Here is a 12,940-nt window from a genome sequence, read left to right as displayed (position 1 = left end):
AATTATGAATGAACAATTGTAAACACCAAATAAAAAACACCACCAATAAATTATACGAGTAACAAGTACAGAATATGTACTCCCTATGTTTCTAAATGTTTTCTTGGTTTGATTATGCATGTTTGCCAATATAATACTTTGACCATACTAATCTTAAAGGAACTCCATATCCCTTATTATATTCTTCTGTTTTGGACATTAGTTTTTTACTTTTCTGAACCCAGAAATAAAAGAGGAAAGGGTGCTCCCCATGGATCCCAAGACAAATGAAGAGGCCATTTGGGTAGTTGAAACCATCTACTTTGATTTTAAAATATCAATCTAACCATTTACTTGTATGCCTCCTTTTAGCGACTCAAGTCTAACACGACAATTTATGTAACATAATAATGGTCTTATGTGGTTCCAAACAACATTATATATAACCCTGAGATATATCGTTGTTGAATTCGAAAAGAAATGAGATTTTGGGTGCTCTCTATTGACCTACCCACACCCGAGAGGCCATTAGTGGTTTTGCTTTCAAAGGTAAAAAAAAAAAAAAAAAAAAAAAAAAAAAAAAAAAAAAAAAATCTGCGAAGCATTTAACTGCCGAAACCTAACAGAAACGTTCTTTGGACGAAAACTGAAAGTGTAGTCGCCCCCAAATACGATATCCCCCTCTTAAACCCTAAACTCTGCCTCTTCTCTTTCAATTTTTTTTTCTGAAATTCCTTGTAATTTTGCCATCATCTTCATCAATTCTCTAACATGGGTAAAAAAATCAAGGATCTCACGACTTCAGGCGGCGAGGAAGATCGAAAAATCAAGCGAAAGAGAAAGCTTGAAGGAGAAGAAGAAGCTCAAATTAATGGCGAAGTGTTAGAAACCCCAGAAATTTCAGCTTCTAAAAAGTCCGATAAGAAGAAGAAAAAGAAGGAGAAGAAAAATGGGAAGGAAGAGGGAGATACCCATTTGGAAAACGGGTCTGAATTGAGTGAAGGGGTTAATGGGGAAAGTGGGAAGAAGAAGAAGAAGAAAGAGGAGAAGAGAGATGGTGAAGTGGGTGAAGAAGAGAAGAAGAGTTATGGTGGTGTGGTGGTTTCTGGGAAGAATTCGGGTGATTCAAAGTATGCACCTTTGAGTTCATTTGCTGATTCTAAGCTTCCTGATAATGTGCTTGAATGCTGTAAAGGTTTTGCTAAGCCTTCTCCAATTCAAGCTCATGCTTGGCCTTTCCTCTTGGATCACCGCGATTTTATTGGGATTGCTCAAACTGGGTCAGGTATATGTTATTCTATTGGATTTTGAATTGGTGCATTTGATTTTATATGTAGTTGGGTATCTTTAGTATGTAGGTAATGTATGGCATGAGAATGTTTGAGAATAGTTTGATTTGTGATGTGTGAAATCCTAACTTTTCATAGTGAATTAGTGTAAGTTTGTGTGAGGCAATCTTATTGGATTTGGATCGGTTTGTTATATATTTTAATGTTAATGTTGTGATCAGGTAAGACCTTGGCATTTGGAATTCCAGCAATTATGCATGTTTTGGGCAAAAGAAAACATGAGAAGTCTAGAAGGTTGAACCCACTTTGCCTTTTTTTGTCACCTACAAGGGAGCTTGCACAACAAGTATGTATTCTTCATTTGGTTTAGTGTAGTGTGTTTTTTGAACAAGGAATTGTGTAATTAAGGGTTTATGTACTTGTTTGTCTTGTGTTGGTAGATTGCGGATGTCCTTTGCGATGCTGGAAAGTCTTGTGGCATCAAAACTGCTTGCTTCTATGGAGGAACCTCAAAAGGACCTCAATTATCTGCTCTGAAGTCTGGTATTGTAAGTTTGCTACTTAATACTCATTGCTTCACCTAATTCCGATGGTTGCTAACTAGATGCATAGAAATGAAGAATAAAAAACAAAAAAGTAGAACAAACTGAGTAGGGGACTGAAGATGGTAACTTTCTTGAAAGTTTGAACTTTAATTTTATGGCAACTCGTCTTTCTTTCTGTTCCAAAATTATAATATATGATTTTTATATGTGGACCGGCTGCTTCTGAAGCTATAATACCTAACTGTCTCAGACTGTTGGATATACCTGTATACCACACAGGTTTTACTTAAGTGCAAAGAACCATATAGAGCTACCCTTTTTATGGGGAAAGTACCGTTGGCCTGTCACACTTCAATCACTCTTTAGCTTCTAGTAATCTAGTGTTGGGGTCAAGTTGTTGCTACTTGCCTGCATTCCTTGCTATTGCTTTTCTTTCATTACTCGTGTCATCATCACATGTGATCTTATTTATAATAAGAAAACATTAGATCTTTTTATTTTATCCTCTATATCTTCTTTCATGTCTATTATCTTGCCTTGGGGCTGTCTCTATCTGTTTGTGTAGCTCTCAGCATCTCTTAAGAATCTTGAATTTTGAGGATATATATGCATTTCCTTTAACTGAACATCCTTAATTTTTTCTGACTTCAGGATATAGCCATTGGGACTCCAGGACGTTTGAAGGATTTGATTGAAATGGGTGCATGCCGTCTGCAAGATGTTTCATTTGTGGTAAGCATGAAATATAGTACAAATAGTTTTTTGTCAAGTGTGGCACCTCCCCCTCTTTCACCTTTTTAGTAAACATCTTTAGATCTTTTCATATATTTTGGCATATGAGGGTTGCAGCCTAGCCTTGCAGGTAGTCATCATTATTCACAAGCAGACATATCATCTTAATGCTACCTCCTTGAATCATGCTCATTTCCCGCAGCAATTTAGGGGTCCAGATTTCCAGAAGATGACTTTAGGGCTGACCTGCTGAGTAATAGTTTGATTCATCTTCCAACCAAGACTATCATTCCTTTGCTTTTTTAAGCCTCAGAGCTTTGATCCACTCTGTTATGGCCGAGAGCACTATAAGTGATACAAATATTTACTCTTGAGTAGTGTTGATTGTTACGATAAAAATAGTACTGATTGAAATTTGAAAATTCTTTGTGGTTGAGAAAAACAGTGTAGTATTTGAAGTTGATGCCTGAAACACTTCTCATTGTCTTGTGTCCTGTCTTCAGAGGTTGTTTTGGATTGAGAAAGAGAGGAGACCAATGGAGATATTTAATTACCTTACCTTTTTTTGTTGCATGCTTTGTTTGTCCTTCATGTTAAATTGATTCTTCTAAGACCATAAATTATAAGCCCCTTGATCTTTATCATGGAATACAGCAGAATAGAATTTAAAATAGTTTTGCTGATGCCTTCTTTTCCGATATTAAATATCATGGAGCTTTAGATTTTTAGTTTGGGAGATCCTAAAATGCTATATGTTGAGCTTGTCAGACCATAGTTTTAGTTTTTTAGTTACATACTTACATGTATGCCATATGAGATTTCTCTTTGGCTTTAGTCAGACCATTGTACTGCATTTTTCCCTTCATACATTCAGCTCCAATATTGTATTCTGAATTAGGCTCCAATAGTGCATGCTTCCTGTGTGCCATCCTGGCAACTGGCAGTCTTAACTAAATACCCCTCAATTTTAAAATAATATGTTGTGGTAGATTCTTGTAGTTCTGATCTTAATTACTGCTTGATTTGTGTCTTCTCTGCAGGTTTTAGATGAAGCGGATCGTATGCTTGACATGGGATTTGAACAAGATGTCCGTTCTATATTGAGCAAAACAAACTCTGGTATGTTACGATTTCTTCTATGCTTAAAACTCTATGCTTCTTGTTGACAAGTCCATAATATTCTTTTTCTAGAACCTTGCAAATATGATGGAAAAAAGAATTAGAGAAAAATAGAAGCATCAAGTTTATAGAACCAAACATGTCTTTTGTTTATAGGTATTAATAATTCAGTGTATAGCAATTTGCTTCTTATGTCATTAATTTGGATGTATCATTCAACTTTACATGTCTAGAACAGTATTGTAGAAATGTAAAATTGGGTATTGAAGTAACTTACTATGCATTTTCCTTTTTGTTTTCCCTTCATTCATTTTGCCCACAGAGCTGTAAGTTTGGTTGAAAGCACAGGGTAAAGAGATCAATGACTATTATTAGAGCCCTTGACAAAATTAGCAGCATTTAGTAATGACTCTGCTGGCACTGTACTAAATAAAAATTGGTTATATGTAATCATTGACTTGAAGTTGAAATGGCCTTCTAGGCCATTATGAGCTCAACCCCTCCCTGTCACAGTGTCACATAACTGACTTAAGTACCCCCCCCCCCCCCCCCTCCCTTTTTTTTTTGAACAATTATTTTATCTTTTATTTGGTCTAAACTTTGACCTACATTCACTCGATGCAAGGATCTTTTCTTACCATCTCTTTGTTCTTTCTTGTGGTTTATCTAACCCATGAATTTATATGCTCTTTTATAGGCTTTAACATTTTCTTAGCTGACTTTATAATTAGAGATTGGATGGGCAGTCTTTCTTGAAGTTTCTTTAGTCCTCCTACCTCTTTCTCATAGTTGAATTACTTTATTGATTGAAGGTGGTCTTGATTGTTTTATGAATTGTGATTGTCTTATCTTCTTACTATTATACTGCTTTCAGCTCGGCAAATGGTGATGTTTAGTGCTACTTGGCCTATGGAGGTTCATCAACTGGCCCAAGAATTTATGGATCCAAACCCCATAAAGGTAAGAACATATTGATATCATTGGCTCGTTGCTATGTAATTGGTATTATGGTCGTAATTCTAAGTTGTTTTCTGTTTTTAGGTAGTGGTCGGTTCAGAAGATTTGGCTGCCAATCACGACGTCATGCAGATAGTAGAGGTTTGGCTTGTTTTGTTATATAATGTTATTGTAGGTTCTGTTGTATACAGCTCTTAATTTTGCTCTCTTTTGTAGGTCTTGGAAGAGAATACACGGGATAGACGCCTTGTGTCTCTGCTCGACAAATACCATGAGTCTCAGAAGTATGTTTTCTTCATGTTGCCTCTCAATCAACCTTTTATCTGCTTAGCTGTTAAATAGCTAGTCAAAGTTGAATCGTAGTGAAACAAGTAATTGATGGAATGAGCACCTTTGATATCACCGTTGATATCAAGACAAAATAAAACAGTTTGCCTCTTAATCAACTTTACCTTCAAGGCGTCAAGCCTTTGATAAGGCTTAGAATTAACATAGACAAGGAGGCTTGTTTACAAATGCAATCATCTGATGCCTCTACTACCTCACAGCATATAAGGGCAGCTCAATAAGTCATTTTGTTTTAGTCAATTGTAATCCTAAGTTTAAACTTTTACTGTCACTAAAAATGGGCATGGTAGAAGTACGTTATCATTAAGAAAATGTCATGTTTAATATTGTCAAAATGTGAAGCTTCTTATGTGGGGCCCAGAAAACATGAAAAATATATTATGATATGGTTGTCAGACTGTGTCGAAGACACTATATGCACAAATACCTCTATAAGCATTCAACAAATTATTTGAGTGGGAAATTGCCTATCTGCTTGACATTTATTTATGTTTTAACTTTTAAATTTATTAGGTAAGATGCTGTTTATGTATTTTCATCTCTGATTGTTTATTGGTGTAGATTCCTCACTTTCAGTGTGAATGTGTAGATTTGTGTCCTATTTTTCTTTTAGTGTTGATGCATCATTCTGAACGCTTTATGTTCTCTTGTACAGGAATAGAGTTATAGTCTTTGTCCTGTATCAGAAGGAAGGAGACCGAGTAGAGAGGATGCTGCAAGGAAGGTAGCTTTATAATTCCATTGTTTTTTCTCAGTATTTTTTTGTCCTTCTGCTAGACATTCTTGAAGTTGTTTCCAATATTTTGTGCTTGTTAGGGGCTGGAATGTTGTTGCTATACATGCTGGTAAGCCACAATCTACACGGACAAAATCACTGGCCTTGTTCAAGAGTGGAACTTGTCCACTATTGGTATGTAATTTGTGCATAAGTGTTTATAGCAAGCAGTTTTAGCTTGCTGAAAATTTGAATTCTTTTTAAAAAGTGTTGTTTTGCAAGATGAAAATTTAAATTTTTCTATCAAATGATTCTGTATCTAAATTTAACAATTAGTTATCATTACCCAAAAACTAGCTATTTGACTTTTTTTATTTTTTTTTTATTTTTTTTTAATATTTTTTATGAATATTTTTAATATTTTTTAAATAGGGTCCTTTAGTGCCATTTACTATATTTAGCTAGCAAATTTAGTAATTTTCAAATTTCAAGGCACCTTTTTTTAGGTTGTAGTGCAAGTGTGCAACTATATCTGACACAGCTGTGTCATTGGACGGTACTATAAGTATGAGCTTAGTGTACGAGTCTTGAGTTAAGTTTAGAGTTAAATTTGAAATAACTGCATTTACAGATAGCAACTGATGTGGCTGCGCGAGGTTTGGATATTCCAGATGTTGAAGTAGTTATCAACTACAGTTTTCCGCTTACTACAGAAGATTATGTCCACAGGATAGGGCGAACCGGACGAGCTGGTAAAAAGGGAGTTGCTCACACATTTTTTACCAAAGAGAACAAGGTGAGACTTACATCTAGTCAACTAAGTTATTACTATTTCATTTTAAATTTACCTTAGTAATAAAGTTTACACCATTCCACAGGGTCTTGCTGGGGAGCTGGTCAATGTTCTCCGAGAAGCTAACCAGCATATACCTCCCGATCTTGTAAAGTTTGGTACTCATGTAAAGAAAAAGGTAAGCATCTTAAATTGCTCATTGTCATCTTGTTTTAATCCACCCCTCCTTGCTCCTATGTAATTTTTTTTTTTAGGAAATTAGAAGTTCTGGCCATGAAATTGTGATGTTTTGCCCTTGCTCATGCTTATGTGACCTTTTCACTTGTAGGAGTCCAAGCTCTATGGTGCTCATTTCAGAGAGATCACAGCTGATGCTCCCAAAGCTACAAAGATAACATTTGCAGACTCCGATGATGAATGAATGATTTTGAAGGTAACTGCAATTGTTAATCTTGGTGCGTATCTCAGCGAATGTGAGATTATGAAATTGAAAAAAGGATCTTAATTAAAGCTCAGTATTGAACTCTGACAGCTATTTGATCCTTAAGTCATATTGTAAATGTCGTCCTATTGAAGCTCTTGATTGAAGCTCCATGGCACTTCTCCTCACGATGTCGTTGGCATAAAACTAGAAGTTATTCAGGAAGTAGTCAGAAGAGAGATGTACACTTGAAGTTTTGAAGGTGCATAATTAGTTGGGGGGTTACTAAAATTATGTCTAGTATTATGCATTTTGGTAGAGTTAAATTAGGATACTATATAGTCTTCCTATCTTGTTTTATGTTAAAATCCCAGTTTTGTGTTTCCTTTGCTATATGAGTGGAATAATCAGATTTATTTAAATTGAAATTCTAATAATCTGGTGGATGATTTCTACTTCTTGTCCGAGGGAATTTGGTTTATTTGATGGACATGAATTGTATTTAATGAAAAATACTTCATACTTCTTTCGTTTCTTTATAGTTGTAACACTTAAGAACTAAATCAATATTTAGACTGAATATTTTCAAAAAATACTCGTAGTATGGAATATCTCAGCTCCGGTTATGCATGGTAATCGGAGCCCAAAACCGGTTATCGTAATGTTTAACCAGTTTCTGGCTCTGGTTGACCGTCGTCGTGGTTTCTCTAGCCAATATTTCGAATTTAAACCATTGGAAAAATGCCAATGGTGGCGTTTTCGGTTCATTTTCCGACGAGCCACCTCGATCCCCATCCATTGTTCGTCAACTTTCGTCGTCGTTGTGGATGTCCGGTGTAGAAGGTAGGTGGTGGTTATGGGTTGTGGTGGTCGACGTGGTGGTGGTTGACTTGGTTGTGGTTGATGGACTAATGTTAGAGAAAGAAAATGGGAAAAATATTTAGTAAGGGAAAGAAAGTCTCTACGCCACTGCCGCATCCTTCCTCTGCCACCAACAGCTCACGGTAACCTCTTCTATGTGGTTGAGTGCAAAAAGGTTGGTGGTTTGAGGTGTTTGTGGAGAGCAAAAAAAAGGTGAAAAAAAAAATGGATTGGAGTTTAGTATGGGCAAGATTGACACTTTTTTTGAAATGATGGCGGTTTTGATAAATTTAGATAGCGGTATTTAACACCCCAATAGTTAAAAAGTTATTGATTTATTTACGAAACTATCATATACTACCTCCGTTTTTTTTAGTTGACACGTTTTGACTTCAGCACTATTCACACACCTCCCTTTGACCGTATTTTGTGACTTATACATAATGAAAAATATAGTCATGTGGGATTGTGGGGTCTTGTTAGATTCGTCACGGTGTATATTTTCAAAATATCAACTTTTTATAATTTTTGAAAATCGGTAATTAAAGATTTTAACGGTTGAATTTGTGCATTGGCAAACGTGTCAACTAATAAGAAACGGAGGAATTAATAAACAAAATTTGATTATCACTATAAGGACTAATAAAAAGTGTGGTTTTATTTAAGTGATGTTTCAATATCTAAACTTAGAGCTGTCAATTCGGGTATTCAAGTCAGGTTTGAATCGGGTCAAATTAGGTCTTGAGTTAAATCAGGATCAGGTCATGCCGGGTCAATCTTGCTTCAAATCAGGTTCAAGTTCAGGTCGGGTCAATTTCAATTCAAGTTATAACGGGTCGTTCACCTTTTAGGATATAGGTCGGGTTCAATTCGAGTTAAAATAATATCGGGTTCAATTTCAGGTTCAGGTTGTGTTGAGTTGGGTTTGGATGGGTTAACAAGATGGTACATTCGGGTTCGGGTTAGTGTTGAGTCGGGTTCTGGTTCAAGTTCAATTCTAATAAATATCGATGTGGCCAAGTTGAACTATATAACTACGACTTCCATAATTTGATCAAGCATCATCAAGATTTTATTAAACCTATATACGAGTAATAGAGAACAAAAGTTATATAAGCTGAACAAAAGATTTTATTAAATCGGATTGAGGGTTTACAGAATTATACCAGTATGTAAGCTGAATACAAGGTACATAAAATTTTATTAAACCTTACATGACTCGGGTTCATGTTTTAATTGGGTCGGGTATTAATTCAGGTTCGGATTGTTTTCAGGTCGGATTAAATCAGTTGACGGTTACTATCAAGTCAGGTTCGAGTTCAGGTCATAAAGTAATGGATCAAATGGGTTTTCAGTCAAGATCAGTTCAGGTTCAAGTCAGCTTACATGTCACTAGTTTCACCCCATTGTTCAAGTACAGGCTGGGTTCAGATTTTTGTCCGTTAAGGTCGGGTTTTCGGACGTCAGCTCTAGCTATAATCCACACTTTTTGATGAATTTTTGAGATTTTGGGGTCCGGTGGCAAAAAGTGTTGGGACCCTAGGGGATATATCTCGGGGTCATATAATGCTGTTTGAAACCATATATGATCACTATATATTGTCATAAACGTACGTGGTAAGCTTGAGTTTATGAAATCAATGCAAATTGTGAACGGGTACAATGATTGTTTAAGGGCATATTGGATGGTTCCACCGACCCAATTAGACACCCGGAGGGTGTTAGGGACCATGGTAAACATCTCCGCAATTTTTATTTGTTAGCGAAAAAAGGTCAAAAAATTACAAAATTGAAAGCTATATTCCACGCTTTTTTAGGAAATTTTGAGGTTACGGGGCCTGGTGGCAAAAAGCCTTAAAACCCTAAAGAATACAAATCGGGGTTGTATAACGCCGTTTGAAACCATATACGATCATTATAATTTGTCATAAGCGTCCCTGGTAGGCTTGAGTTTACGAAATCACTTCAAGATTTGAACAGGTAAAATGATTTAAGGGCATATTGGATGACTCCACTGACCCAATTGTACTTCCGAAGGATGTTAGGGAACATTGGTAAACATATCGGCAATTTTTATTTCCGGGGATATATCTCGGTGTCATATAATGCCGTTTAAACCATATATGATCATTACATGTTGTCATAAACGTCCGTGATAGGATTGAGTTTATTTACAAATTCACTACGAGTTGTGAACGAGTAAAGTGACCGTTTAAGGACATAATGGATGGTTCCACCGACCCAATTGGACTCTTGGAAGGTATTAGGGACCACGGTAAACATCTCGGCAATTTTATTTTCGGGCGAAAAAAGGTCAAAAAATTACAAAATTGAAAGCTATAATTCACGCATTTTGAGGAAATTTTGTGGTTTGGAGGTCCGGTGGTGAAAAGCCTTAAACCCTAGGGAATACATCTCGGGGTCAAATAATGTCGTTTGAAACCATATATGATTATTATACGTTGACATAAATGTCCGTGGTAGGCTTAAGTTTACGAAATCATTGCAAGTTATGAACGGGTAAAATGACCGTTTAAAGGCATATTAGACGGTTCCACTGACCCAATTTGACTCCCGGAGGATATTAGGGTCCACGGTAAAATCTCGGCAATTTTTATTTCCAAGCTAGAAAAGGTCAAAAAATAACAAAATTGAAGGCTATAATCTACGCTTTTTGAACAAATTTTGAGGTTTCAGGGCACGGTGGCGAAAAGCCTTGAAACCACAAGGGATACATCTCGATGTCATATAATGTCGTTTGAAACCATATATGATCATTATATGTTGTCGTAAACGTACCTGATACGCTTGAGTTTACGAAATCACTTCAAAATGTGAACGGGTAAAATGACCGTTTAAGGGCATATTGGACGGTTCCACGAACCCAATTTGACTCTCGGAGGATATTAGTGACCATGGTAAACATCTCGGCAATTTTAATTTTCGGGCGAAAAAAGGTTAAAAAATTACAAAATTGAAGGTTATAATCCACACTTTTTTTAGGAAATTTTGAGGTTACGGAGCCCGGTGGTGAAAAGCCTTGAAACCCTAAGGGATACATCTCGGGGTTATATAATGCCATTTGAAACCATATATGATCATTAATGTTGTCATAAACGTACGTGGTAGGCTTGAGTTTACAAAATCAGTGCATGTTGCGAACGTGTAATTTAAAATGATCGTTTAAGGGCATATTGGTTGGTTCCACCGACCCAATTGGACTCGTAGAGGGTATAAGGAACAATGGTAAACATCTCGGCAATTTTTCTCCCCGGGCGAAAAAAGGTCAAAAAGTTACAAAATTGAAGGCTATAATCCATGCTTTTTGAGGAATTTTGAGGTTTCGGGGCCCAGTGGCGAAAATCCTTAAGACCCTAAGGGATACATCTCGGGGGTCATATAATTCTATTTGAAACCACATATGATCATTACATGTTGTCATAAACGTCCGTGGTAGGCTTGAGTTTATTTACGAAATCACTACAAGTTGTGAACGAGTAAAATGACCGTTTAAGGGGCATACATGGATGGTTCATCGACCTAATTGGACTCTTGGAGGTATTAGGGACCATGGTAAACATCTCGGCAATTTTTATTTCCGGGCGAAAAAAGGTAAAAAAATTACAAAATTGATGGCTGTAATCCATGCTTTTTGAGGAAATTTTGAGGTTTCGGGGCACGGTGGCGAAAATTGTTGAAACCCTAAGGGATACATCTCGGGATCATATAATGTCGTTTGAAACCATATATGATCATTATATGTTGTCATAAACGTCCGAGGTAGGCTTTAGTTTACAAAATCAGTGCAAGTTGCGAACGGGTAATTTAAAATAACCGTTTAAGGGCGTATCGGTTGGTTCCACCAACCCAATTGGACTCTTGGAGGGTACAAGGAACCATGTTAATCATCTTAGCTTTTTTTAGTTCCGGACGAAAAAAGGTCAAAAATTACAAAATTGAAGGCTATAATCCACGTTTATTTAGGAAATTTTGAGGTTTCGGGTCACAATGGCGAAAAGCCTTGAGACCTTAAGGTTATATCTCGGGGTCATATAATTCTGTTTGAAACCATAATGATTATTATATGTTGTCATAAATGTCCGTGGTAGGCTTGACTGTACTTTACGAAATCTTTTCAAGTTAAGAACAGTAAAATGACCATTTAAGGTCATATTGGATGGTTCCACCGACCCAATTGGACTCTTGGAGGGTATAAGGGATCGTTGTAACATATCGAAAATTTTATTTCCGGGGGAAAAATGTCAAAAATTTACAAAATTGAAGGCTATAATCCACGTTTTTTTAGGAGATTTTGAGGTTTCGGGGCTCGGAGGCGAAAAGTGTGGAAACCCTAAGAGATACATCTTGGGGTCATATAATGCCATTTGAAACCATATATGATCATTATATGTTGTCATAAACGTCCGTGGTATGCTTGAGTTTACAAAATCAGTGCAAGTTGCGAACGGGTAATTTAAAATGACCATTTAAGGGCATATTGGTTGGTTCCACCGACCCAATTAGACTCTTGGAGGGTATAAGGAATCATGGTAAACATCTCGACAATTTTTCTTTCTAGGCGAAAAAAGATAAAAAAGTTACAAAATTGAAGGCTATAATCCACGCTTTTTTGTGGAATTTTGAGGTTTCGGGACCCGGTGGCGAAAAACCTGGAGACCCTAAGGGATACATCTCGGGGTCATATAATTCTATTTGAAACCACATATGATCATTACATGTTGTCATAAACGTCTGTGGTACGCTTGAGTTTATCTACGATATCACTGCAAGTAGTGAACAAGTAAAATGAGCGTTTAAGGGCATACTGGATGGTTCACTTACCCAATTGGACTCTTGGAGGGTACTAGGGACCATGGTAAACATCTCGGCAATTTTTATTTTCGGGCGAAAAAAGGTCAAAAAATTACAAAATTGAAGGCTATAATCCACGCTTTTTGAGGAAATTTTGAGTTTTTGGGGCACGGTGGCGAAAAGTGTTGAAACCCTAAGGGATACATCTCGGGGTCATATAATGCCGTTTAAAACCATATTTGATCATTATATGTTGTCATAAACGTCTGTGGTAGGCTTGAGTTTACAAAATCAATGCAAGTTGCGAACGGGTAATTTAAAATGACCGTTTAATGGCATATTGGTTGGTTCCACCGACCCAATTGGACT

General features: G+C 36.6%; 1 protein-coding gene across 2 annotated transcripts; it reads left to right on the top strand.

Annotated features, from left to right (window-relative positions):
• Nucleotides 1–611: 611 nt before the first annotated feature.
• Nucleotides 612–7,433, top strand: LOC145598438 (DEAD-box ATP-dependent RNA helicase 5-like). 2 transcript variants are annotated; one of them, XM_081654789.1, is made up of 14 exons: nt 612–1,264; nt 1,490–1,614; nt 1,709–1,816; nt 2,465–2,545; nt 3,586–3,664; nt 4,539–4,624; nt 4,706–4,762; nt 4,838–4,905; nt 5,625–5,693; nt 5,786–5,879; nt 6,316–6,480; nt 6,563–6,655; nt 6,806–6,910; nt 7,010–7,433. In XM_081654789.1, the coding sequence occupies exons 1-13, from the start codon at nt 751–753 to the stop codon at nt 6,896–6,898; spliced, it is 1,632 nt and encodes a 543-aa protein (XP_081510915.1). In that variant the 5' UTR covers nt 612–750; the 3' UTR covers nt 6,899–6,910; nt 7,010–7,433. The 2 variants fall into 2 exon arrangements, with proteins under 2 accessions (XP_081510915.1, XP_081510914.1); XM_081654788.1 differs by having other exon boundaries at nt 6,806–7,433.
• The last annotated feature ends 5,507 nt before the right edge of the window (nt 7,434–12,940 follow it).

Source organism: Chenopodium album, chromosome 20, assembly GCF_948465745.1.
Source record: "Chenopodium album chromosome 20, dcCheAlbu1.1, whole genome shotgun sequence".
Taxonomy (NCBI): domain Eukaryota; kingdom Viridiplantae; phylum Streptophyta; class Magnoliopsida; order Caryophyllales; family Amaranthaceae; genus Chenopodium; species Chenopodium album.
The sequence above is the reverse complement of the archived record's forward strand: the minus strand, read 5'-3'. Positions and strand labels throughout refer to the sequence as shown.

Bases quoted from the DNA above. Each gene is read 5' to 3' on its own strand.
- LOC145598438 (XM_081654789.1), top strand. From the start codon at position 751: ATGGGTAAAAAAATCAAGGATCTCACGACTTCAGGCGGCGAGGAAGAT. The intron at 4,763-4,837 runs GTTTGGCTTGTT...TCTCTTTTGTAG, and splicing joins ACGTCATGCAGATAGTAGAG to GTCTTGGAAGAGAATACACG. The intron at 6,656-6,805 runs GTAAGCATCTTA...TTTCACTTGTAG, and splicing joins GTACTCATGTAAAGAAAAAG to GAGTCCAAGCTCTATGGTGC.